Source organism: Lacerta agilis, chromosome 5 (assembly GCF_009819535.1).
Source record: "Lacerta agilis isolate rLacAgi1 chromosome 5, rLacAgi1.pri, whole genome shotgun sequence".
NCBI classification, from domain to species: domain Eukaryota; kingdom Metazoa; phylum Chordata; class Lepidosauria; order Squamata; family Lacertidae; genus Lacerta; species Lacerta agilis.
In genome coordinates this window covers 31,598,584-31,624,724 of record NC_046316.1, presented here as the reverse complement: position 1 = coordinate 31,624,724, position 26,141 = coordinate 31,598,584, and the positions used below count along the sequence as shown (strand labels likewise).

The 26,141-nt window shown below is 42.2% G+C and overlaps 1 protein-coding gene across 2 annotated transcripts in view; it reads right to left on the bottom strand.

The window, feature by feature from the left end:
• Window positions 1–3,022: 3,022 nt before the first annotated feature.
• PAPSS2 (3'-phosphoadenosine 5'-phosphosulfate synthase 2) overlaps window positions 3,023–26,141 on the bottom strand; it is a 38,666-nt gene continuing 15,547 nt past the window's right edge. The window contains exons 2-13 of one of the 2 annotated variants that reach the window (XM_033149181.1): window positions 21,197–21,311; window positions 20,088–20,323; window positions 19,164–19,302; window positions 18,539–18,657; window positions 18,301–18,414; window positions 15,038–15,149; window positions 13,945–13,974; window positions 8,127–8,332; window positions 6,635–6,770; window positions 5,709–5,977; window positions 4,299–4,528; window positions 3,023–3,374 (exon numbers count right to left, since the gene is read on the bottom strand). In XM_033149181.1, coding sequence (XP_033005072.1) covers window positions 3,233–3,374; window positions 4,299–4,528; window positions 5,709–5,977; window positions 6,635–6,770; window positions 8,127–8,332; window positions 13,945–13,974; window positions 15,038–15,149; window positions 18,301–18,414; window positions 18,539–18,657; window positions 19,164–19,302; window positions 20,088–20,323; window positions 21,197–21,311 — 1,848 coding nt within the window. In that variant the 3' untranslated portion in view covers window positions 3,023–3,232. The remainder of the gene's footprint in view (window positions 3,375–4,298; window positions 4,529–5,708; window positions 5,978–6,634; window positions 6,771–8,126; window positions 8,333–13,944; window positions 13,975–15,037; window positions 15,150–18,300; window positions 18,415–18,538; window positions 18,658–19,163; window positions 19,303–20,087; window positions 20,324–21,196; window positions 21,312–26,141) is intronic. The other variant, XM_033149183.1, reaches the window with a different exon arrangement.

Below are 26,141 nucleotides of genomic sequence, written 5' to 3'. Positions count from 1 at the left end.
AAAAGAAATATATAAACAGTATTTAAAATATCAGTTAAATTATAAAATGGCAAGATCGTTTCTATCTTCAAGGTCCCTTCCAGAGGGCTTGGATACAAAAGGCACTCTTGTTAATATACATTAGCTGATTTTCAACCTCTAGTTAATTCATTGCAGTTTACAGGAGATCCCACGCAAGCCTGTTGTACAGCAAAAACAGCTGATGCTCTCTGCCCAGTGGCTGCATTTGTTTCACACGTTGTAAGAACACATGGGCTGTATCTGACCCAAGTCATCCCACCAGCCCAAGGACGTCTGCTTGCACAACGGAACTTCCCCTTCCTCTTCCTGTATGCTGCCGCACCTGCAACCACAAATCTGTTCTGGAGTTTTGGGGGAACCACCAGAACAGATTTGGGGTACACAGGAGGGAGGGAGGGAGTTCCAGTGCACAAGCAAAAGTCCTTGAGCCAACAGAACAACTTTTGGATGCATCCCTACTGTACTTTTAGGGTTTTTGTCATGAGGATTCCAAAACATTAAAAGCTGGAACCATTAAAAGGCATTCTCAAATACGATTTTGAGACGGAAAAGATGTGTTTGTTGCATGATTGCTACAGAAAATAAGACCATAATTTCACAATCTTTAGAAATCATATTATTTCATTCCTAGATAAGACAGATGGAAAGGCAGATCTTTTTTAAAAAGTTTGCAATTTGTATTTGACTTAAACACTTGGCCAAAGTTTGGGCGCAATCTGGTCCATGCCCTGGCCTAGGGCCTCTGTTGGACCAGCTCAGCTCTCAACATATGGGAGGAAGACTTATCAGAAGAAGAGAAGAGCTGGAAGGGAGGGAGTCCCACATATGCAATCTGCTCACATGGGAGAAGGGTTTGGGCCCTGTGTAATGTCATTAACTTGTTCTTAACTCTTACAGCAACTTTACATGTATACAGAGCCTGTTTCTGTGCTCTGTCCCTTATATGACTGAATAAAATTCAGATCAGGTGGGTTTGTGTTGTCTTAAATCCTACTACTACTACTACTACCACCAGCATTTTGTGAATTCTGCGGATAAGCTGTCGTCCTCTCCAAGACAAACAGAGCATCTGGTTCCCCTTCTAAATCTATGGATGCATTTCATGACCAAAGCACACGCTACGGTTCCAGAATCTAATTTGAATGTAAAACCTACATGGGCTATAAAATACATTTCTCTTTGTATTCTACATGAACAATGTTCACATGTGGAAGAAACTAAGGCAGCAATCCTATACACACCCAAGAGTAAGTGGTGTTAAACTTAATGAGACTTCTGAGTAAGCATGCATAGGAATGCACTGTTTTAAAAAAGGCATTTTTAGCAGACTAGGGAAATATTCAGTTACTATTCTGAAAGAATAAGGTGGACTGATACCAGTGTGCTAGCTCTCGTGCCTAACTCGGTGTTGGGCTTCAAGTGCCTTTTTATTTTAACTACAGCAGTTAAGACTGAAGAGAAGGAACACATCGTGCTTTCTCCCCCCTCTATGGTAAAATCTCATACTAAATTTATTATGCAGTCACAATAGACTGAAGCATTGGCACAAACAACCACTGCTTTTGTAAGCATATTAATATTTGTATAACAAATCGTGTTTGCACTTGAATGCCTAGATCACATTTTGGAAGAACCTTAGATTAACCAGAAACCTCAATGAGGTTTAGTGCAACTATTGCTAAATTGTGAGAATATGACTAGCAGCTGGAGTTCCCATATAGCCCTAGGGGTGGCTGACCTGTTCTGCATTATGGAACAATCTTTGCCAATACAACATCCAGTTTGCATTCATGAAGGCTAGGGATTCACTTAAAAAGCTTGGATTCAATAAAAGTTCCAGGCTGTTCCAAAGAACTTCACATATTGAATGCGGCAGACAAACCTCAGCAATGGATTCAAGATAATCAACTTCAGACCACAACACCCTAGTTCCCTCACGGCACCTGCAACGTTTACAGTCCAATGTGTAAAAATCTAGGAGTTCAAAAGTACAGTGGATGCTAGGGTTGTGAACGCGATCCGTGCGGGAGGCGCGTTCACAACCCACAGCGTCCGTAACCCGCAGCGCTGCGTCTGCGTACGCGCGGGTTGTGATTTGGCGCTTCTGCGCATGTTGGAAGCGCCGGACCCGGAACTAACCCGTTCCGGTACTTCTGGGTTCAGTGCGGTGTGCAACCCGAAAACGCACAACCTGAAGCGGCTGTAACCCGAGGTATGACTATAAAACAATGGAGAGAGGACTCATTTCAGAGTAATAGCTAGAGGGGCTAAATTGTAGTAACAGAATATTCAGTTTACACATTGTTGCCAGGTTGGAGAAAAAGTACTTGGAAGGAACACCAAGGATCATCTAGTCCAACCCCCTGCAATACAGGAATGTGCGCAGGTGTCCCATAGCAAGATCAAACCTGTGACGTTGGTTTTTTCAGCACCATGCTCTAACCAACTGAGCTGCCTCAGGTGCCAAAATAACTTGACTGGCTTTGGATACTATGCACTTTGAACTGGAGGGCAGGGCACTGTTTGCTCTTCTGCCTCAGACAACAAAGTGCTCTTGAGCTGGCACTGCAACCACTGCTAAGTGTTAAAGCAGCTTCACAAGACTACAAATTTCTTGCAGCGGTTTGAAAATTGATTTGAGATGATGGGAGAAAGCTAATGTGGGATTATGAGGGTTTCTGCATATAAATCAGGATGCTGGTATTTATTAATAATCACCACAATTTAAAAAACTGTCGCATCAACCTGCCTAAAGGGATATGAAAGGCCATGCGAAAGTTAGGCAGAAGGTAATCTTCCCATTTACTGCTGCTCAGAAGGAGGAGGAGCAAAAGTCCTACTTCATCCCCAGCTTGCTCAATACATTTAATTAAAAGCAACAAAGAAGAACAGATAAATAACTCCAAATTTTTCAGCTGCATAATTCTGCACAGTTCAGACAACCTCTTTCGAAAGGCTGTGATAAATCAGTATATGGCTTTGGACTCCCATAATCTCTCTTTATATATATATATATGTACAATAAAATCTCTTCTATGGCTTTCCTTCGAAATTAAGAGGAAATTTCCTAGTAACTTCAGAGGGGGAAAAGCTGGGAAGAAAATGCCCACAAACAGCAGGAAATTTCAAAGTAGAAGATGTAGAACAGCAAATAAATCAATTGAAAGAGCCCATCCTTAAAAACCCAAGACGCACTTGGATAAAAGGAAAATTAATTATTTTTTCCCAGTGACATGTAGTACTCAGTTAACACTTTCCAAGCTTTCGGCGCCATGAATCCTTCAGGGGGGTTTTCACCTTCACGAGCCAGCTTCCTCATGCGTGTGCCAGAAATAAAGTCAAATTCATTGTGCCTAGTAAACAAAAAAAAGTTATCCATGAAGACATTACAAATACAGTTGTACCTTGGTTTTCGAACAGCTTAGCTCTCGATCATTTTGGCTCCCGAACGTCGCAACCCCGGAAATGAGTGTTTGCGAACTATTTTTGGAAGCCCAACATCCGACGGGACTTCCGCAGCTTCCGATTGGCTGCAAGACCTTCCTGCAGCCAATCAGAAGCTGTGCTTTGGTTTCCGAATGTTTTGAAAGTTGAACAGACTTCCGGAACAGATTTTGTTCAACTTCCAAGGTACGACTGTAGAAAGAATGAAATACAAGCAGCAACGCACGGAAGTTGCAACTTTTTGGTTCATCGTAATGAACATACAAATGAGATGGAAATGGGTGTAATGGGCTCTCCAACAATCCCAGAACTGAAACCCAGATTTCAAGGTTGCGCTTCACAATATCACGCAGGAGCAAATCAAGCCCATGGAACAAGAAAAATAATGTTCGCAGCGCTATTTCTCTACGGGTGCTTATCGACTGGACAGGTGTGGACATAATACTTTTTGCAAACTTGTGATTTTGTAATTTTCCAAAATGAATCTTGGACAGAGCGGGCTGCCGTGCAGCTACAGGCAGTTATATTTCCACATCCTGGCTCAGCCAAAACCCAGAAACAGATTTCTCGAACATTTTCGCATGCTGCAAAATGAGCCTCCCCACAGTTTTGAGCAATTTGAATTAACAACATACGGTACTTTTTTTCATCTGTGAGGCTTCAATTGCCTTTCAACATATGTGGTGCCATTTCATTTGAAGTCTCATCATAGTTCATGTGGAGGAGAATGTGGAAAAGAACTGTTTCTGATGCAAATGAGCACATAGGCCTAGGTAAGCCATTACAAAGCCACTAAGCCTCTGCTACAGGTGGTCATTTACTGTGTCGCTTACCTGTCCGGATCATAGAAGACCATCTCCTTTTGTACTATGCTGTATGCTGCTACTCGGAAGGGAATGATTTCCACAGAGTTCAGTCCTGGAGCCATGCTGAGCACCTTCCCACCTTGTGTGGGTTCGTACAGATCTTTCTTGGTCTCTGGGTGAGGCATACCTGCCGGATCTCGGCCCACAATGTAGAAATTGGCTCCAGCAATCATCCGAGCCCGACAGTGCCACTGGACCTGAGGAAGCACCACAGGATTAGAGTTTGACTGATGGATGGATGGATGGAGTTTTGCTGAAAAAACTTTGAGGGATCATAGAATTGTAAACTTGGAAGTCCACAACTCCCAGCAATGCAGGAATCTCAGCTAAAGCATCCATGACAGAAGGCCATCCAACCTCTGCTTAAAAACTTCCAAGGAGGGTTGGATGAAAACCCATAACAGATTCATGCTCCTCCCTCAACTTTCATAAGCCATTCCATCACACTATAGGAGAGAAGAAAAGACAGGCTACAGGGCTTCTCCCTCAGCTTTGCTGGAAGATCAGCAGCTTTACTTCCCTCTCCGTCGTCGTCGTCCGCTCCATTTGCTCACCACAAAATCTCCGCAACTAAGAATTAGTGCCTAAACTTGATTTTGCCTGCTCCCTCCCAACCCCTTTTTTGTGTTGCATCTCTTAGATAGTGAGCTTGAGGGCTGCGACAGTTTGCAATGTTTATCTCCAAAGAATCCTGGAAATAATAGCTTAGGCGAAAATCCTATACACATTTACTTGAGAATAAGTCAAGAAGACCATAAAGAAGACTGATCGCCGAAGAATTGATGCTTTTGAATTATGGTGCTGGAGGAGACTCTTGAGAGTCCCATGGACTGCAAAAAGATCAAACTCATCCATCCTTAAAGAAATCAGCCCTGAGTGCTCACTGGAAGGACAGATCCTGAAGTTGAGGCTCCAGTACTTTGGCCACCTCATGAGAAGAGAAGACTCCCTAGAAAAGACCCTGATGTTGGGAAAGATGGAGGGCACAAGGAGAAGGGGACGACAGAGGATGAGATGGTTGGACAGTGTTCTCGAAGTGACTAGCATGAGTTTGGCCAAACTGAGGGAGGCAGTGAAAGATAGGCGTGCCTGGCGTGCTCTGGTCCATGGGGTCACGAAGAGTCGGACACGACTGAACGACTCAACAACAACAACAACAACAACAACAACAACAACAAGCCCCAACTGAACTAAGTATGCACAGGATTGCTCTGTTAGTGAGGGCATTGATCATGTTCTGTTGGAGATCTGTAGTCCCCGTCACTGCAGCTACAATTCCCACAGAATTCCCAAGACTTAAGAGAAATAATTTGAAAGAGAAAGGAAAAGAATCCCATTGTAGGGAGAAGCAAAGGAGGACAGCAAAATGATGCATACCTCTGTTGGTCCAGCATACAACATTGGAGAAGGGAAAATGGCCACAACGGTGGACTTTGGATCCAGCACATGCTCCTCCAGCACTGCAGCATGCTGCTTCATGCGCCACTCGAGAGGCACATCATCATCCTTGGTCCATCCCCCGAGCGGGTGCAAGAGCAGCACAGGATGCTTATAGCCCCTCTCAAGGAGGCGCCGTTTGGTATCCTGCATCAGCAGGGCATGTCCGTTGTGCACAGGGTTGCGCAGCTGGAAAGCAAACACCGCATCTGAAATGTAAGAAGTGGGAAATGCAGATGCGGGAGGATCCAGGACATGCAAAACTGCACCACGATGCTAAGCAGTGAAAAGTAGATGATATGGATCTACAGTAAACGCAACAGCTTTTAATATTTACAGGCTTAATAATAATATAAAACACACACACACACAGGTCCCTAAACCAGGGTCATTATAAAACAGGGATGGGGAACCTGCGCCCTTCCACATTGGATGTTGCTGGACTGTAATTCCCATCATCCCTGACCGCTGGTTGGGGCCAATGGAAGCTCTTGCTTTACTGCCTTCCTGAGGCTTCAAAAATGCTGCTATCCATCATTTGGAAGGACAGGACAGCCATCACTGTGTTAGTCTCAGTGGACTATAGAGCAGGGTCAAACCATCTGCTTCGGCAGAACTACTGGAGGGTGGGAATAGATAAAGGCAGGAATTGGTGCCTGGATGGTGCAAATCTTTTTAACATGTTACTTTAGTGGGGGACTCCATTTGGGCTCAGCATCAGGCAACTTAATGTCTTGGATCAGTGTGGTTTATATATGTTCCTCAACACTTGCAGGACATCTAGTTCCAGAGTGTTGGGACGACCAGGGAGAAGGCCCTGCTCCCTGCCACATGGTACAAGCAATATTGCAAATGCAAACACCTACCAGCATTCATTTCTGTAAACTTCTGTCTCAGCTCCAAGGGTGTCAAGCGGTATTGGTCCAGCCCATCATTCCACTTAATTCTCTCTAATACAAGGAGGTCTCCACCAGCCAACCAGTCTCCGCTTTCCATCACCATCTATCAAAGGACATCACAGTTAATTAAGGCAAAATGATACTTATAATGTAACTGTGGGATTACAGCTGCTATCTTTGGTAAAATGAAGGAGGGACCTTATTGAAGAGGTTTTGTGGTGCTGACTGCTTAAAAAGCAGAAATGTAGCAGATGTGGCAGGCAAACTGTGGCTTCCAGGCAGTTCAAGAAAGTTCAAGATAGATAATTCAAAGCAGAGAATGACAACTTTCGCTTCTCCTCTCCCAGCTACATGTTTAGAAAAAACATTGCTTGAAAATTTTGATATCATGGCCATATTGCTATAAACTTAGATCTCGGAACTTTGCCTATTTACAGTAGAGATTGTCAACTGTTGCTAGCTCCTAATTCATAAACTTGATTTTGCAATCAGTTCAGAAAGATTTTCCAGGAACTAAGTTGAGCGCCCCTGAGCATGCCAGGGAGGGCAGATTCTGTTCTCACTGCTGCATTCTAATCTGTCCCCCCCCCATGCGCTGCCATCCTTTCAATTTTCAAGCAGTGCTTAGGTGAGAGGTGCAAAGGCTCAGGCTTAGCTGGAAGGCACAGCCTTCAGCAACCACAGCAGCCATTCAAAAGGCCAGGTGGTGGGAGGTTGATTGGTGAAAAATAGCCACTGAGACTTCTGCATACTTCCTTCTTACGAACCTTGCTATCTTTAGCTCCTAATATAAAGATGTATTTATTTCAAACCTTGTCAGCATTCATTTTTAAAAAAGAAGAAGACCAAGGCGTTTTAAAATCCAGTATTAATAGCTACAGTAAACAACAACAACAACAATGTGTTGTATTCAATGTAGCGTTAAGCATATTGTTCTGTCAGCACAGGCATTTCTCCCTGTGCAAGGGAATGATCTTACCCTCTCCTAAACCTGCTAAATCTGTTCTGGGGGTTCCACTAATCCTCCAAAGCACAACTGGAAATGATGTAAGTCTCATTTGTGTGTGGGGACGACCCATTGCACTAGTGCAAATCCTTGCACTAGCACCATAATTTAGTTGAAAAGCATCCAGTGTAATTACAAATGTGACTGTATCACCTTTCTCACCTGCCCCGAAATAGAAATGTTGTGAGCAATTTCAAAACATAGCAAGCGGCTACTGAAACTCCAAAGGTTTCCCTAATAAGTGAGTAAGCTTTTACATTGCCATTAGAGGAAGGTATGCAAGTGCACCTCTTGAAAGAGTCCTGGGGCCACTCCCTAGGAGGCCCTAATTCTTGCTGCAGCAGAATTTATATTTTCTATTGAAGTGATGCAGCGCTATCAACCTAAATAGGTAGACAGGTTGCTCATATTCATTGCCACAGAAATAGAGGAACTTGTTCTGTCATCACTTGCCTTTACATGCGGGTGCTTTGCACATGTGGTCCCCCAAACACGTGCACAACGTTCTTCTTTCCTGTGCTCAAAAAATTCTGGATTTTGCAGTATGGCCACTCTCCGCCCATTGTACTCCAGTGTAAACGCATTGCATCCTTCCAGGCGTTTCTTGTCTTCCGCAGTTATTGGTAGTACAATTGGAATGGTCAGGTTAATAACGACATCTGTTGAAAGAAATTTTATTTCATATATATATATATATATATATATATATATATATATATATATATACACACACACACACACACACACACACACACACACACACACACACACACAGAGTATGTCAGGGATGGCTCCACAGATGTTGCTGGGTTCCAGCTCCAGCCTGCATGGGGAATAACCACAGATGATCAGAGCTGTGGCTCAACAACATTGGGGGGGGGGCACAGATATGTGAAGAGGATGGTTAAGTTGCTCATCTGGAAGCACTGGAACGAGAAGGTCCTCGTCACCGATTGTAGGTTTTGGCGATTCACTTATTTAATCTATCTATCTATCTATCTATCTATCTATCTATCTACCTATCTACCTATATCTCATGCTTTAATGTTAAAACAAAACACCCAGGGAAGCTTACAACACAAAACTTAGAAAAGAAAAGGGTGGGACCTCCAGGATAAGAACAGCAGCAATTAAAAACAGATCCAGCAGAAATTGATATGTAAAAGAGAGAGAAAAACTTGTCCCCATCCAATTTCTCCATGCCGAGACATCTCCCAATCAACTGCCCCAGTTCACAGTCTAACAACCATATTTTGAAACAAAATAAAAAAATAAAAAAAATCCTTCCAGTAGCACCTTAGAGACCAACTAAGTTTGTTCTTGGTATGAGCTTTCGTGTGCATGCACACTTCTTCAGATACACTGAAACAGAAGTCACCAGACCCTTATATACAGTGAGAGAGTGAGGAGTTCCTGTAACTGGAACCATATTTTGAACTAACTGTAGTTTCCAAACAGTCTTCAAAGACAACTGCACCTTTAACATATTGCAGTAGCCTAATCTCTAGGTTAGCAGAGAATGGATCGCTTCACTAAGGCTGCCTCTGTCCAGGAGCTGTCACAGTTGACACACCCGATGGTGAAGGGTGCTCTGAGTCATAGCACAGAGATTAGAGGTGAAATGTATTTGTTTTATAAATGAACCTTTCGGTGTTTCAGCTCCAAGGGCAATTTGCAATGAAGCACTAAAATCAATAACACTTCGAAATGCAATAAAAAAAAAACCATTTGCAATAATTAAAGCATTGGAGCAATGAAAAACATTTTATATTTAATCTGTGATTAAAACCAGGTTAGTAAAGGTAATGGTAAAGGTACCCCTGACTGTTAGGTCCAGTCACGAACGACTCTGGGGTTGCGTGCTCATCTCGCTCTATAGGCTAAGGGAGCTGGTGTTTGTCTGCAGACAGCTTCCGGGTCATGTGGCCAGCATGACTAAGCCACTTCTGGAAAACCAGAGCAGTGCACGGAAACACCATTTAACTTCCTGCTGGAGCAGTACCTACCGTATTTTTCGCTCCTTAAGGCGCACCTGACTAAGGCGCACCTAGTTTTTAGAGGAGGAAAACGGGGGGGGGGGGAATATTCTGAACGAAACAGTGGATGTATAATTTTTGTGGTTCATGCTGTGGCCACAGACATGATATGTGATTTGGTGGTGAGTTTGGGGCAACCCAATGCAAAAATCCTGAGGATCCATGTGGATCCATGCTTTGTAACCACATTTTTGCACCATAGCCATTGCAGCCCCAAGAAACAGTGGATGCATGATTTTTTTGGCTCATTTTTTGGCTCCTCATTAACACCCCCTTCTCTCTTTCTAAAAAAACAGAACATGATCTGCTTTTTGCCCCTGGGCAATTCAGCTCCAGGGACCAGGCATTCACTCCATAAGGCACACAGACATTTCCCCTTACTTTTTAGGAGGAAAAAAGTGTGTCTTATGGAGCAAAAAATATGGTATTTTATCTACTTGCACTTTGACATGTTTTCAAACTGCTAGGTGGGCAGGAGCTGGGACCAAGCAACGGGAGCTCACCCCGTCATGGGGATTCGAACCGCTGACCTTCTGATTGGCAAGCCCTAGGCTCTCTTTAGACCACAGTGCCACCCGCGTCCCAGGTTAAATAACACCAAAGCACAGGGAGTAACAGGAGAGTACACTGGATGGCATAATCTCATACTTTGGACTTAACTTGAACTGACTTGAAAGGTTGGACAACAAATGAGCTACTAAATAAAAAGTTTATTCACCTTGTAAAAAACAAAACCCTTTCATACCACTAAAGTTTGTTGGTACAACATCAACCTCAACAAAGATGTTAGAGGATGCAATATCTACCTCCTAATTGGACTTTCAAGTTGTTGTTTTTATTTAGAACATTACAGATCCATACACACTCCTCTTGATCCAGCTGTTCCTCGAATGTTGCCACAATTCATGAGCATTCAGGTGCAAATAAGGATTTCTTCATCCACTTCAATAGGAGGAGCTCTGTGTCAACATCCCTTTATGCACACAGTATTGTGCCCTCTTATTGGAGCGAATGGGGAAAAACACACAGGAACACTTAGGAGTGGCTGTGCAACTCCTGGATCAAGGACAAAGTGAATCCCTTAGTTCAGAACCAGAGTTCAGAACGATATGATGTCTTGTAATGATTACTGGTTTGTTTGCTGATTGCTTCCAAGACTCATATAATCGTTAGCATTTGATATGAGTGACCTTCAGACCTTTGCTATTCACAAGTAGCTACTCTCCTCTTTTTTAAACTCAGGTTCGTTTTCTTTGATTTTGCAGCAAAATTTATCTATAAATTTGTAGGGTTGCCATATTTTGACGAGTGAAAAAAGAGGAGACATTGGGCAACTTCTACTTTTAATTATGGATCTCTAGGATGACTCTACCCATGAAAAAGAGGAAGTGTCCTGGAAAAAAGTACATATGATTGCTACACTGATCAAATGACATATATAGCCATAAACTCTGCACAAACTGCTCCTTCAAGTAGGTGACTCAGTGGAGTCACAGCACAGCCATAGCAAGATTGACAGTTCAGTTCAGTGTGCTCTCAAATCAGCAGAGTGGCCTGCCCAATTTCTTCTGCCATAGCTGTATTTTGTCTGCAGAATTAAGTTGCCAACCAACAAAGCTTTTTCAAAGTGTTTGTAGAAGGTCTGCCTCAGACTCAGTCCAGGTCTATATTTGGTCTGGTCAACTGAAAGGCCTGACTAGGAAAAACAGGAGTTCAGTGAGCAAAACTGAAAGGAATTAATAAATTAGTAGGGAGTTCTCTGGATTAGTTCACTGACTGGATCTCCTCTGCCTGTCATACCCAGCTGAAGTTAGATATTTGTCTTTCATGCAATGGGAGAAGGAAAATGGTGAGTGTAGCACTCCTCCAAGATATGTATCCATCCATCCATCCATCCATCCATCCATACATACATACATGTGAAATATGTTTTCATTAATGAAAAATTGGGCCATTTTGTGCCGAGAGTGTGTACTCCATAGATTTGAAGGGCAAGGTCAAATTCTTTGTAGGGTCATCAATTTGCAAGAACCCTTCTGCAATCCTCGCCCGTATATTTGCTATCAAAACCCATCGTGCCAGCACCAAAAGGCTGGTAAGTGCAAACACTGGACTCAAAATGAAAACCAGGACCCAACTATTTGTGGAAACAAAACACTTCTAGCTATACCATCCATTATAATATAACATCATTATAACATCAAAATATAATATAATATAATATAATATAATATAATATAATATCAAAACACCAGCTGTTTTTGCATAGACTGAAGAAGGAACACAAGCCTAAGGCACAAAACAGGAGTACTTTGAGAGTATTTACAAGGATGCAAAGAAGCATTATCTTCCCAAAGATGAAGGTGCGGCAAAGGAGGTTTTGGCCCCAGATAAAAATGTCTTTTAATACAGTAATATGGAAACTCAGTGCATTCTTTCCTTACATGATTGTGTTCATATTGCCCCCAACACAGTAAAGTGCTTAATAAACAAATATATCCCTCACACCAATTTTTCCAAATGCACATTTTCCAAATGCATATTCCCACCACCACCACTGCACACTAAAAAAAAAACTCGTTTACTCATGCTCTTGCTCATTCCAGTATGTGCAATACTGGGTAATATCCAACATCAGACCTCAGAGTTATGTAAATTCATTTATTTCAATAGGTCTACTCAGACTGCGACTAATGTTGGCTATCACACGCTGAGTTTATGCCACTTCTTAGTATCAAAATATCAGTTTGCCCTTCTGTTTTGTTGTGCATCCAGTGTTCCTATGCCAGGATATTTACAATCAGTTTCATTTTGTTGTTGTTCAAACACAACATTTACTTTGTAAAAGCTATACCCTCTGGTAAACTTACCCAATTTTTTTTTAGCTGGTGGTTGTTTTTAATGCTTGCAAACATATTACAACTTTTTTGAAGTTTTCAGTTAATAAAAAATATAATCAATGACAAATTTGAAATGAAGTATCATGGCAGTTTTAACCATTGAATGCATGTGATTTTCATTACAATTTCAAAGTCAAATTTTAACGGATTCGGTGATTATTTGCACTACTCTTAACTATCCTTGAGATTATCCATCTGATCATCTTGGTTATGGGTTGGATCCAAAGACGCACTATCAAAAAGCAAGTACAGTCATTAGCACTGTTCTTTGAAGACTTTATTTAAATCCTTTACATTTGTGCAAAGCAAGCCTTAATGGCTGGGGTACAAGCTGAAGGTCTAATGCAATAAAGTATCTTGGACCAAATAAATTGTGCAACTACATTGGACACATGCCGTTCACCCCTGGAAAGTATGACGTCATGGCTGGAGAGCAAACATGTCCCCATTGAAAAGTGCTTGCAATAGCCACTTAACAAACATTAGGAAAGGCAGGCTTGCTTGGCTCTTGGTGCTTGGGGATTTGAAGTAGCTGTGTTTACAAGTGGCTGCTGTAAGTGCTTTTCTGCATTCCAGCTGCGAGGGCTTGCTTTGCACATATGTCAGGGATGTAAAGTAAAGCCAGTTAATGTATGGAATCCAGAGCAATAATAGCAAATGGTATTGCAGAAACTGTTCTTGTGCAACGCTCTTCCACAGCCCTTCCATGATCAAAAGAGATTTTCTGCTCACGGAGGGGGAACCTTTGAATCCAAGCCACCGTGCAGATTCTGCTGACCTTATTTTAAATTTTATACTTACCAAGTCTATAGGTCACACATATTTAATCCATGCATTTATAATCGGGAACTTTTAATATAATCATAGTGCAATTCAACCAGATGCATTTTTATTTAAGTCTTATCGAAAGCTCTTTGGAAATATATATTTTAGAGATAAAACTGCGGATTCCGTCAATGGCCTTATCATCAAATATTCAGCATATGGGACTGGAAAGCTGGATGTGGGTCAGTGGTTGACAAGTTGCACATGGCCAATATTCAGTGAGGAATCGCCTTAAAAAAAAAGAAACTGAGTGCAAGCTGGAAATGAATAAGAGCTTTGCCAATCAGGGATCAAAGCCAATTAAGATGTATCCATTTCCAGCCAATAAAAATGCTTGAGGAACCTGGTACTGGTAACTGGTTGGATCACGAATATACTTGTAATGGATTGCAGGCCTCTGCATCAAAATTTCATTTCTATAACATACATTTTCTAACTTTTTAAATGAAAATCTCTTAACTGTAATTATTTTCATACCATAGTGGGGGAAGAAAACAACTGAATACGTACCAAGCTCGGATATATCAACTCTTCCCCTTTCTGGCAAAATATAAGCACAATTATCAACCGTATTTTAACTGGCCCACCCCCCCTCCCCCAGGCAAATAACTTCAATTTGATGTTCTAACCCTCAACATCCTCTTGCTTCATGGTGGCATTCATTCAGACCAATGCAGGAAGAGAGCAAAGGGTTCTCAAGGGTGCAGCTAACGCAGGTGCAGTTTTGCATCCTGTTCTTTATTATGATGCAAGGCTGGAACCCACTGACTGAATATGTCCTTTTATGCAGGTGAGAATGTAGGTCTTTATTTGGGGCCACTAGTTGCACAACTCCATATAGTAGGCAAGATTAAAATATCACATGTGTTATCTCACAAAGGTTCTTTGCAAATAAATATTATGGCAAGCAGTGGAATAGACTTAAGTGAAGAGGGCTTCATTACACTTCCCAAAGATTTCCAGGTTGTGTATTCATTCCCCCCCCCAAAAAAAAACCCCAACCCCCCCCTGTGAATCCTATTTGCAGGGGGCAATGGTGGGACATAAGAAATGTGTGCATACCCCATGGGAAGTAATGCACCCCTTAAACTACTTTCAGCTCTAGGTTTCAGTGGAATTTAGTTACAACTAACTTTTGTTGCATTATGCCCAGTAAGTGATCCAAGTGAGATTCATGCATGTGGGGGTTTGAACCCATGGCTTCCTAGAGCAACAATCTATCCATCCATTACACCACAAATAGCATTTTAAAGCCCAGTGACTTGGGAAATAAAGAGGAAAGGTTGCATGGCTGCCTGAAATGCTCCCCCAAAACAAAGGCTTAGGCTTTGTGCATTTTCTGTGGCCCTTGGGAGTCAGGCTAGGTCTAGATCAACTGGACATGCACAGAACCTGGCATGGATGCACCTGATTGTGATCAGCAGGTTTTTTTTCACATCTCCCAATACAACAGTAATGTGAACTGTTTAATTTAAAAGCTATGCTCCAGTCACCACAACAGGTAAGTGTTCTGAACTGATTTCTCTTCTGCTGAATTTCCCACAATGTGCATATAGGCAGGCAAAAGCTCTAAAGACAAAGTGTAGGAACCGGCAAATCATACCATCAAGCAAGGTGCCAAAATGGATAACTTGCAAGTATTCTTTCTCCCGCATAAACCCTTTCAATGGGCTGGCCCAACCTTCACTTAGGACTTGAACCCACTGTAGATCCAACTGAAAAAAAGAGAACACCATATGGCAGATTTACAACACAAGTAAAGACTGCCTGTTTTCACACTTTTAAGTACTGCAAATTACTTTCTAATTAAATACAATGGAGTGTCCCCAATTCTTGTTTGACCCCCCCCCCCAATATATTTTCTTAGATAAAAGCGACTGACTGCATTTCCACTACTAAAATACAGGCCCAATTACTAAAAAGTGTAAGTTACTTATGACCAAAACAAAAGGCATAAAGCATCATAACCACATGGTTGTTTTTTACTAGCAGGTGTCATTCATTATGATGGGCAGGTTATGTTGAAGGGAAACCCATATACTGTGAGCTGTATCTCCCCAAGAGTTCTCTCGTGGTTCATGACCAGGTCACACAATGCCAGCAATATTGGGAAATCTTCGCTACAATGCAATATTATCCCCACATGTAATTTCTCTCCCTTCAATAGCAATACCAACCATTCTCTGATATAGGAATAAATAAAAGGTGCACTTGGATTCATCATTAAGGTGGTAAAGCCTGTTCACCTGGTACACACTGTAGGAGGCAGGTTTTGGATCCCCCTCACAGCTCTGGAAATTTACTGCTTGCTTATGCTTATCAACATAGCCCCAACTCAAATATATACGAAGGGCATGCAATTAATAATAATACACACACAGCCCTAAATAATAAAGAAGCAAGCTAGCATTTCTACAGAAGCAGCCGGATATTAATTTCTAATCATGCAGTTGTAGAAGAGTAAATGGCTGCACCTGCAAATATTAGCCAGTAGATGGCCACAGGTGTCGTCAGAATCATTTTGAGTCCAATTGCATTAGGATCAAAAGCATCAAAGATAAAAGAAGCCTGGAATAAACTCAGTGTTGACTAGCAGTTGTTGAATCTTCATTTTATGTTCGTTTGGGTTTTTTTTAAAAAAGAAAACAGCAAGGGCATTCATTGCATTTAAAGAGATCTATTCTGAGCTAGTACAAGGAGTTTCAAACATCTTGCCCTCAGAGAATCTTTTCTAAACTGATTTGTCTGTAAGTCAGCCGCAGGACACCTGTATGTAGCTGAGTACCTTAAGGAATGTTTTAGACCCTGGAATTAACACAGGGTGCGGACTGGGGCCACTGGGCCTTGGTGTAGTCCTGGCTGAAGTGAATGACTAACCTAGAACATTGGTCTTCAGATGGTGAAGTTCCCTCATACTTAAATGGTTGTGGCCTGATCTGAAGTGGGCTACAACAACAGCACTACCACCATACAGATACACAGTAAAAATAATAATAACAGTTGGGAAATGGGCCCCCAAACTCCCAGGTAAGTTAAAGGTTGATGGCCTACGAATACATCAAACACTCTCCTTTAGCAACTTAGTGTATTCTAGAGGGAGACTGGCAGTGGTGAACAAGCAGCCTTTTACTCCTCTTATTATTATGAAAGTCTGGATAAGCTTTAGAGGGTTCCTTAGAATACGGTTTGAATATTATGGAACTGGGAAAACCTGATGTACAAGTGGGATTTTGGATTCTGGCTCCCTGAGGCATAATGGCAACCCATCTTGTAAACTCTCTCATCAGCATGTCCATGACACATAAGGGGGCCAGCAACTTCTGCCAGAGTTAGCTGAGGGGAAACGAGGAAACGTTCCATAGCGTAAATCAGGAAGGGAAATCCTTAATTCTCCAGATGTAACTCCCAACAAGCCCAGCCTGCATAGCCAACGGTCAGAGATTATGGGAGTTATAGTTCAACAAATAGTTCCTCACCCCTGGTGCACCCAATGATGACATTAAGGCATAAGGTAACAAAGAAATGTTTTAAGTACATATGACTGTATTTTACTGAACACACTGAGAAGGCTACATACATTTAGCTGGACCCTGATTTCCCTAGTTAAACAGTAGACAGAGTGATATGGATGATTATCTAGAACAGAACTATTTATCCAATTTACTCTCCCATCTTGCATTTGAATAAGTAGATCCTAGTCTACAAAGGCATATGCCACAGTGAATGTGTTAGTCTTTAAGGTGCCCTGGGAATGTTTCTTTACCACCTTTGCCAGCCGCCTCTCTACCAGGTAGGTGGACAAGGTGATGGGCAATGAAGTTACAATAAGTTCATAATTAAAATCTACAAAGATCACTTCCAAAATGCAATACAAAAAGGAAAGCAACTATTTTATAATAAAATCCATTAAAATCCAGAAGTAGTTAAAAGAAGCCAGTAAAAATCTAGGATTGGAAAAGCATTCAAAAGGCAATCCAAGAGATTTTGATACCCAATGCAGAACATTCAGATGGCACCCCTCCAAGAGTAATAAAAATATAACTAAACTATAAAATTGACAAGCTGATGCAGTTTGCTCAATCGGCTTGATGGCAGAGCTAGTTCAGGGTATTTTTTTTTTGTTATCTTCTGATAGAACGTATATAGAAATAAGGACTGGAGAGCCTTCTTGGGAATATACTGCCACAGGCTTTGGTCCCATTTGCACTATACATTTAAAGTAGCATCATATCGCTTTAAACAGCCAAGGCTTCTCCTCAAAAGAATCCTGGAAACTGTAATTCATTAAAGGGTACTGAGAGGTGTTCAAAGCCCCCCCATCCCCTTTACAGAGTTACAATTCACAGAGAGGTTTTAACAATCAAGCCCTCTTCTCGGGGATCTCTGGGAATTGTAGCTCTGTGAAGGGGTCATGCTGGCCACATGACCTGGAAGCTGTACGCTGGCTCCCTCGGCCAGTAATGCAAGATGAGCGCCACAACCCCAGAGTCAGACATGACTGGAACTAATGGTCAGGGGTCCCTTTACCTTTACCTTACGAGGGGGAACAGAGGTCTGCAGTCCTAGGACACTGAAAGTTGTGCCCTCTAGCAAACTACAGTTCCCAGGATGCTTTGGGAGGAAGCCATGACTGTTTAAAGTGGTATGATGCTGCTTTAGATGTAAATGAAGATGGTGCTGTAGTAGCACCAACAAGAATTAGTGGCTCCATGCACTGATAGACCTCCCTGATACACAGTACACCAAACAATGTATAATCCCTGGGACACAGGAAGGAATGTAAGGGTGAAGAAATCCACTACCATTGGATGGTTTTGCTACAGCAGATTAACACAACTTCACTCCTCCAGGTTACTACTCTCTTACCTTGGTAATCTTCACAGAAGGCAGTGTATTGGCTTCAGCCCGAGCTTGTTCAACATTATTTTCAGGGACAAACAGTTCAAGGACATCTTTGATCGCAGTTGGCGGAACAATGTTCTAGAGGATAAAAAGAAGAAATGGAGGCCCTTAGTGACAATATTCATTGTTAAAAATGGGTCTGGGAAGGGAGGGGGGAAAAGACATCCATGTTTTTCTAGGTTTCGTTACTGAAACAGTGTACCTGATCTTGCAAGAGCTCCACAATCTGCTGGATGCATTCAATGACAGAATATACGTTGGTTTTCAGCACAATTTCAGGCGCTTCTGGTTTCTCATAATCTGAGTCAATTCCAGTGAATCCTAGAGTGTGGAATATTCATTTACATAAACAATAGCATAGCAGTCAAGTGGTTAAAAGGGGCAAGGAAATGTGTTCTCTTTCAGGACACCCTGACTTTTGTATCTTTTGCAGGAACTGCTGGAGACCTCTCATCAACTACTTAAGTCAAAACACTACAGAGAAATTGCTACCTTCCAAAGCAGCAGAGTTTCCTATCTAGCTTACTGGGTTTCAAACAGGAGAATGTGTCACCAGAGTGCCCCTTCCTTCCTGCAACACAGCTGTGTCGGGTCCATAGCTGCAGTTAGCCATGGCACAGCCATGGGAAGCCCCTGGCATCTCTCGGATGGGTATCTAGTAACACAAAAATTCAGACTAGGGCAGAGTTCAGCCAAAGCAAGTCTGCTGCTCAAGGGAGACTTCTGGAAGAAGTGGGGTGGGGTGGGGTGGGGTGGGGGGCTATGTGAACTGGGTATTTCATGTGGGGAATAGAATACATTATCAGTAGACGCAAAAACTGGCATACCTTTTATTTCTCCAGCTCGTGCTTTTTTATAAAGGCCTTTCACATCCCTGCTCTCACAAATATTCAGGGGAGCATCCACAAAGATTTCAAAGAAAGGAAGTCCAGCTGTCTCATGAATGTTTCTTGCATTCTGGCGGTCCTGTATAAAAGGAAAGCAGAGTAAATAATAGCATACCAATGCTAACATTTGTTTCCTTTTACGTTACAGTACAAACACTCACACTCACACTCACACTCACACTCACACACAGAGAGACATGACAGGACATTGATACAAAGCTCTCTCTCTCATATTATTTGTTCATTTGTTTCTAGGTATTTATCCTGCCTTTTCAGGGCATCTAACCACAAACAGCAGCAAAACAGCACAATACGTCAGCATTAAGATAACATTTAAAATAAAAGAAGAGATGTACCCACATTTAAAATACCAACATCAGTCCAAACATGGGGTGTATCCAGACCTACAGGGCACACACAGGACACAGCCCCCCCTCTCTCTCTGCCAGAGACATGCTTATATTTTATAAACAGGATTCTTTTGCATCATGCTGAATAAAAAACATTGGGCCAACCTCCATTCCAACACCCCTTGACAATGCTCTACATGGAAACAATATATTTAAAGGACTGTATTTTTAGCCCCCAAATGTTGAAAGAGGAAGAAACAAAGTGAGGTTTGGCCTTGGCCCCACCCCCAGCCGGCCGTCCATTGTCCTCCCAGGCCGGGGCTGGACGATAGCTACTCTGACCCAGGTGAGAGGCACGAGACCAGGTAAGCTCGCTAGGTGTCGCAAACCCTGCCCACCTGTTGGGAAGGGAGGGCAGAAATTCTGTATCTTCTTTCCACAAATATTAGTAAAAGTAGCTTTTACAGCATGGGAAATATGCTGTTTCTTAAAACGATTTTCTTGAAAGGTTTACCTTTGAGAATGGAGAAATGAAACTTGTTATGCAAACAAGTCCGGCATCAGCAAACAGCCTGGCAACTTCAGCAACGCGGCGGATATTTTCTTCTCGGTCATCAGCAGAGAAGCCAAGGTTTTTGTTGAGGCCGTGACGAATATTATCCCCATCAAGGGAGTAGCAAGGGATGCCATGAGACACAAGGTACTCTTCGAGTGCAAACCCAATGGTTGTCTTGCCAGCACCAGAAAGACCTGTATTAATAATAGGCAGTGCATAAAATCTGTGATTTTTAATGTAAAACCAAAGGACCCATCACATTCACAAATATGTCATAAAATAAGTTCTCAAAGATCATGGAACTAAACTCATTTAATAAAACATTTTAATTCCTATATAAACAAGTTAACTAACTTATCAAACAACAGGTATGTGTGTTTGTCTTTGGTCATGTATGAGTCTCTTTATACATTGACAGAGCTGCTGGGAAATGTTCACAAACATTCTAACTGCTCAGGGAAAAGGTGTCTACAGTGGAGTGTTGACTAACAGAACAGTTTGTGCAAAGCTTCTTTCAGTCCATTTTGGCTACAGATAGACAAACAAACAAACAAAAAAAGCTCTAGCTGGGGAAATGGGAGCCAAGGAGCTGCTGTGGCCACCCAGGACTGCATGCCAACAATGGCTCTACACGAAGTCTCAATTTCTGAGCATCCAGTGACAGTAACAAATACGTTGCCTCAAACATGCGCATATGCAACACACACCAAACACACACAGATACGGGGCACATGTAGATCAGCTGACACGCAGGGGTTATCACCCCATCTCAGATGAGCCATGCTACTGGCAAGGTTGGTGGGTGTCTGTGGCAGGGACAAATAAAATAAAAATAAAATGGTTGGGGAGCCAGGCACAAACCATGGGCCAGCAATTCACCACCACTGTATTAAAGCATTTAGAACTCACATCTCTTGGCCATGCTGAACTGAACATTAAACAACACCTCTTTCTCCTTGTATGTGACTTATAATAATGGACCCATCAGTTGCAATACAGTAACTTGTCCACTGTGTGAATAGCTTTCCCCATGCGCCAACTTGCTGAGTTAATCATGAGTACAATACCTGTAAGCCACACTGTACAGCCTCGAAAGCCAGCTCTTGAGCCCACGATTTGCCCTCTCTTACTCCTGCTAACGTGGTGAGCTTGGTAGACCACATTGGTTGACCTATGGAGATTCTAAGCACACAGAAACACACACAAATGACATGAAATGAAACCGTTCCTGCCATGACTGACAATAACGAAACAACCTGAATGTATCATAAAGCAAAAACAATAAGAGCGAACACACGTTACTGCGCAACCACAGGGCTATGAGGCTTTACAAAGGGGGGGGGTGTTGATCCTCAGGAATCTTCAGCCCTCTCAAGTGGGCTCTGTCCATGCTTGCAGAATGTACTTCTGTTCATACAAATTGGGACACTATACACTGGACCATTCTGTGCTATATCCCATACTCTTTTGGAGCATCACTCAATCCTCAGGAGCAGCTTTCGGGCTGGGGTGCAGGTGGCTGAGCAGGGCAGGGGGTTGGAATCAGTGAAAACCAGGTTCTCAGTCATACACAAGCAGAAGTCCTTTCAGTTAGCTTAAAGGTCACCATTGGACAACCCTCCTGTTTCGTCTTACAACAATCCTGGAAAGTCAACACCCCCCATATTTTGATTCTCATACCGCAGAATCTGGGACTAAGGCTGCTGATACATTTAAAGCACATTTCCACCCCGAAGAATTCTGGGAACAGTAGTTTACCCCCCCCACAAAGCTACATTTCCCGGCACCTTAAACTAAATTTCCCAAGATTTGATGTGGCAAGGTGTGTTGTTTAAATGTATGGTGTGTACACAGCCTAAGAGCCACAGACAGAAGTTTCCTTATCATATTGAAGAGAGATTTGAAAGGAGGACTTTGCCTATCGCACTCTTTGAATCTCCACTATAGCATCTCCCAAAACTCTATAAAATTCCAACTAAAGTCCTTTTTTCGGAGTCCCAAATAAGAAGCTTGTCTTTATAAACTCTAGAAAAGTTCAAGGTTTGTTTAACTCTGTACCCTGCTGGAATTATTTAGCTTGCAGGAAATACCAGCATGAACCCAAACTCCCTTTTGACCTGTTCTTTCTTTGCCTTTTAGCTGAATCATTCTTAAAGAGACAAAAGTCCCTGGCAACTGTGTTTTGTGCAGAGTAAATCCACACTCTCATTCATCCCTCCCAACAAATCTCCTGAGGTTTCAACATGCATAAGTTTCATATTATTACAGTCAGACAACCTTATGAACCTTTTTAAAAAATCAGATGGGTCAAAAACAGTGTTCGAAACTCCCATTGTTTTAGGTGCATTTTGTGACAGGGAATTTCATTAGCGCGAGCAGTTTCTGAGCTCTGGGTGCAGTACTGTGCCTAAGATTTCAGATTAAAACTGCAGAGTGGAAGGGAAGGAGGAGCTTTTTCTGCCTCCCCACGTCTAGCTCCTGTTTGAAGAATGGAGAAGAGACCCTCATAAGAATATTAGGGGGGTGGGCAGGGGAAGGACTAGACCATGTGAAAAAGGAACATAATATTTTAGCTGTAGTTCATTCATTTTCAGCTTTGTATTCTTCTTATAAAAAAACACAACGTGCTTAGATTTTCCATTGTTGGACCCATAACCTAAGCTTAAGATGCCATTTAGCTCCTAGCTTACAACACCACTTTCATATCTCAGTTTCTAACACTGGTTGAAAGTGGGCTATACAAGGACAGGACATACCGCGTTAATCCACAATCATTCAGAAACATAAACAGAAACAACTACAGTATAGTCAAAAACGTCATCATCAAAACTCTCTGTACATATATCAGACTTTTGAGAATGATTCCTAGAAGAAGATTGCAACTCCATAATATAAACATAATGTTGCTATGTTTTTGTGCTACAAGTTGTAAGCAGAATATATCTGCTCTGTTGGCTGAGAAATGTTTATTAAAAATTGACAAACGCATAAAGCTGCCTTTACCAGTACATATAACTGAAATCTATCTTTCTGATCTAAAAGAAATCACTATCATTCATAGACCTTATCAATCTAATGCAAATATATTCCAGAGAAACATGTATATTTACAATGCCGTTGAAGTCCCAAGTCTTCAAAGAGAGAGAGACCGTGTTGGTTTTTCACAACACATCTGTATCCCAGATGAAACAACCAATCTAGAAAGTATGAAGGAGCATGCAGACTGCAGACTACCAACTATTCACCCACTTCCTAGCCTTCAAACTATAACGCTGTGCAAGGCAAATGGGGTTGGGAATGCTGATTTTTTGAAAATCCTGTTTCAGTGACAAAAAAACAACAACTCCAAATTAACATGCAACATGCTCGTATCTACTATGGCATCCTAGGTAAAGGTAAAAGACCCCTGGACGGTTAAGTACAGTCAAAAGCGACTATGGGATTATGGTGCTCATCTTGCTTTCAGGCTGAGGGAGCCAGCGTTTGTCCACAGACAGCTTTCCAGGTGATGTGGTCAGCATGACTAAACCACTTCTGACATAACGGAACACTGTGACAGAAACCAGAGTGCACAGAATGTCGTTTACTTTCCTGCCACAGCAGTACCTATTTATTTACTTGCACTGGTGTGCTTTTGAACTGCTGGGTTGGCAGGAGCTGGCACCAAGCAACGGGAGCTCACTCTGTCATGGGAATCCGAACCGTCGACCTTCTGATTAGCAGGCTCAGTGGTTTAGACCACAGTGTAACCCGTGTCCCACCAGCATCCTACAGTGATACAGAGATTTCTTCCAAAGTAATAATAACATACAGTTTCTGTTCTTTGTCACTTTCAGCATTCACACTCCCAACCTAGCCAGTGTTGGTGCTGGGCTGGGACAGAATTAGAGCCTGAGAGCATCTGCAGAAGGACCAAGGTGGAGCAAAGGTAGCTGAAACCAGCAAGACTGTTATTAAGAGGCAAAGGGAATACCTGCTTCCCGTCAAAACTTGCTTGTATTACTTACATAGCACCAGCAACAAAGACAGAGTGCAGGTTCAGAACCAATCTAGACCTCCCCCTTACTGCGCATTCATGATGATTTGTGCTGCTGATGGCATTGAGGGGGGTTAAATGTGTCCCTGCTGTCAATCCTGTTTGCAGCTGCAAGGGTTTGGGGCAGTCTTAGTGCTTTGTCCCATAACTCAGAATAGGCCCCATAACTTCCTGATGGCATCTTTTGGTTTTTCGCCATAGCTGGTGTGTGTGGCACTAGTGGGGTTTTTTTTACCCAGGGTGAAGCCTCCAAAAGGGCACATTGAAGCTCCCAGCCTCTCTCTCTCTCTCTCTCTGTGTGTGTGTGTGTGCAAATGCACATGGGAGGTGACAAACTGGGTCTTTGACCTGGGTGAAATAAAGCCTAGTTTTGCCCTGATTGAAAGATATTTGGAAAAACCACAGGTAATCAGCCTTTGGAAGGGGGCAAGGACAGCAGGCATGAACACTCCCTGCAACAGAGAGAGAGAGAGCATACATTTTTAAAAAGAACAGCAGAAAGGAAACTGTTTACCTGCGTCCCCAAGGAATGTGACGAAAACAATGACTTTATCCTAGATGGAGCTGAACAGAATTAAGAGTCAGCAACTGGAGACTCCTGGGCCAAATCTGCTCTGCTATGAGGCAAAACTTGCTCCCTCAAGTGCCAATGTAGGCCCCAAAATAATGTGAAATAAGTGTGGGAACTGAACTTGCCAGCAGGCCCACTTAGGAAGCCAATGGAGCTGAGGAGATGGGCTATAACGCCTCATTCAGTTCTTAAAGTGGTCTTCCAAGAAAACTAGCTGACAGTCAGGGATTCAAGGTTGAAGTTAAACTTTAAAGAAAAAAGTTTAAAACAGAGCAGCTCATTACAGTAGCAAGTCACTAACAGTTGTACACCTTGTACCTTTGGGGGTTTTTCAGGGAAATGGTGGAAATACAAATTCAGGGAATACTTTAGATAGCAGGGCATCCTCTCTCAGAATAGGCAGGCCCCTGAACAAGATGTTCCTTTAGAAACTCTACAATTCGTGTACACGCTGTCCTCATTCACTCCTGTGTAGTGCATAATTGAGCAGGGTATTCCTGAGTCCAGCCTTAGTACTCAGTGTCTCCGGTGCCAAAAAGGCTTCCTTTTTAAAAAAAATAATAAAATAGACTTTATTTAAGTTCAAAGTTTACAAAGAAAAATAATAATAATAATAATAATAATAATAATAATAATAATAATAATAAAAGGATTACAAAAATACATGAAAATAGCAAAGATACATAGCATAAGTACATAGATTAACTAAACATTAACAAAGCACAAAACATATATCTTATATCTCCCTTAATTTCCCCTTAATTTCCCTTAGTAGGGGGGTGGGTAACTAGAGAGGGTGGGGTACGAGGAGGGAAACCAAAAAGGCTTCCTTATAGCCTAAAAAGCAGCAGCCTGACGTGGAAGTACAGAATCTCCTACATAAATACTCATTGATTCCATGGCCTCAGCTATAGTTACCCACCAGTGCCAGAGTAATTGCTCTTTCAGAATCTCATTTTTCATTCAGTGCTCTTTGAGCAAACTTGAGGGAAACCACTTTTGCCCACTGGTACAATCTTAGCACTTTGTTCCTGTTAATTTTGGCACTAGTACCCCAGTCTTTCGCCTCTACCGGGATATGTAACACAGAAGGTTCCCCCCCCCCCCAAGGATATACACAAAGACAACCTAGTTACCTCAAACAAGCAGCCATTCAGCTTGGAGACAGACAGACTGAAATGCCAAGGTCTCTGAACTGACAAAAATTTTCCTCCTCAGCTGCTAGCCCAACAATACTCTAGCTGTTAAGAAATCAAGCTTTCATGTATCATTCAACATGAAATGCAGCACATAAAGTTCATTTTAATACACCTAGATCTTTCGGTCCATGGAACTGCAAGTGCTGTTACAATGAGGCATAATCAGAACCAATTAAGAATATCTACAATAATAAAGTGCAAGTGTC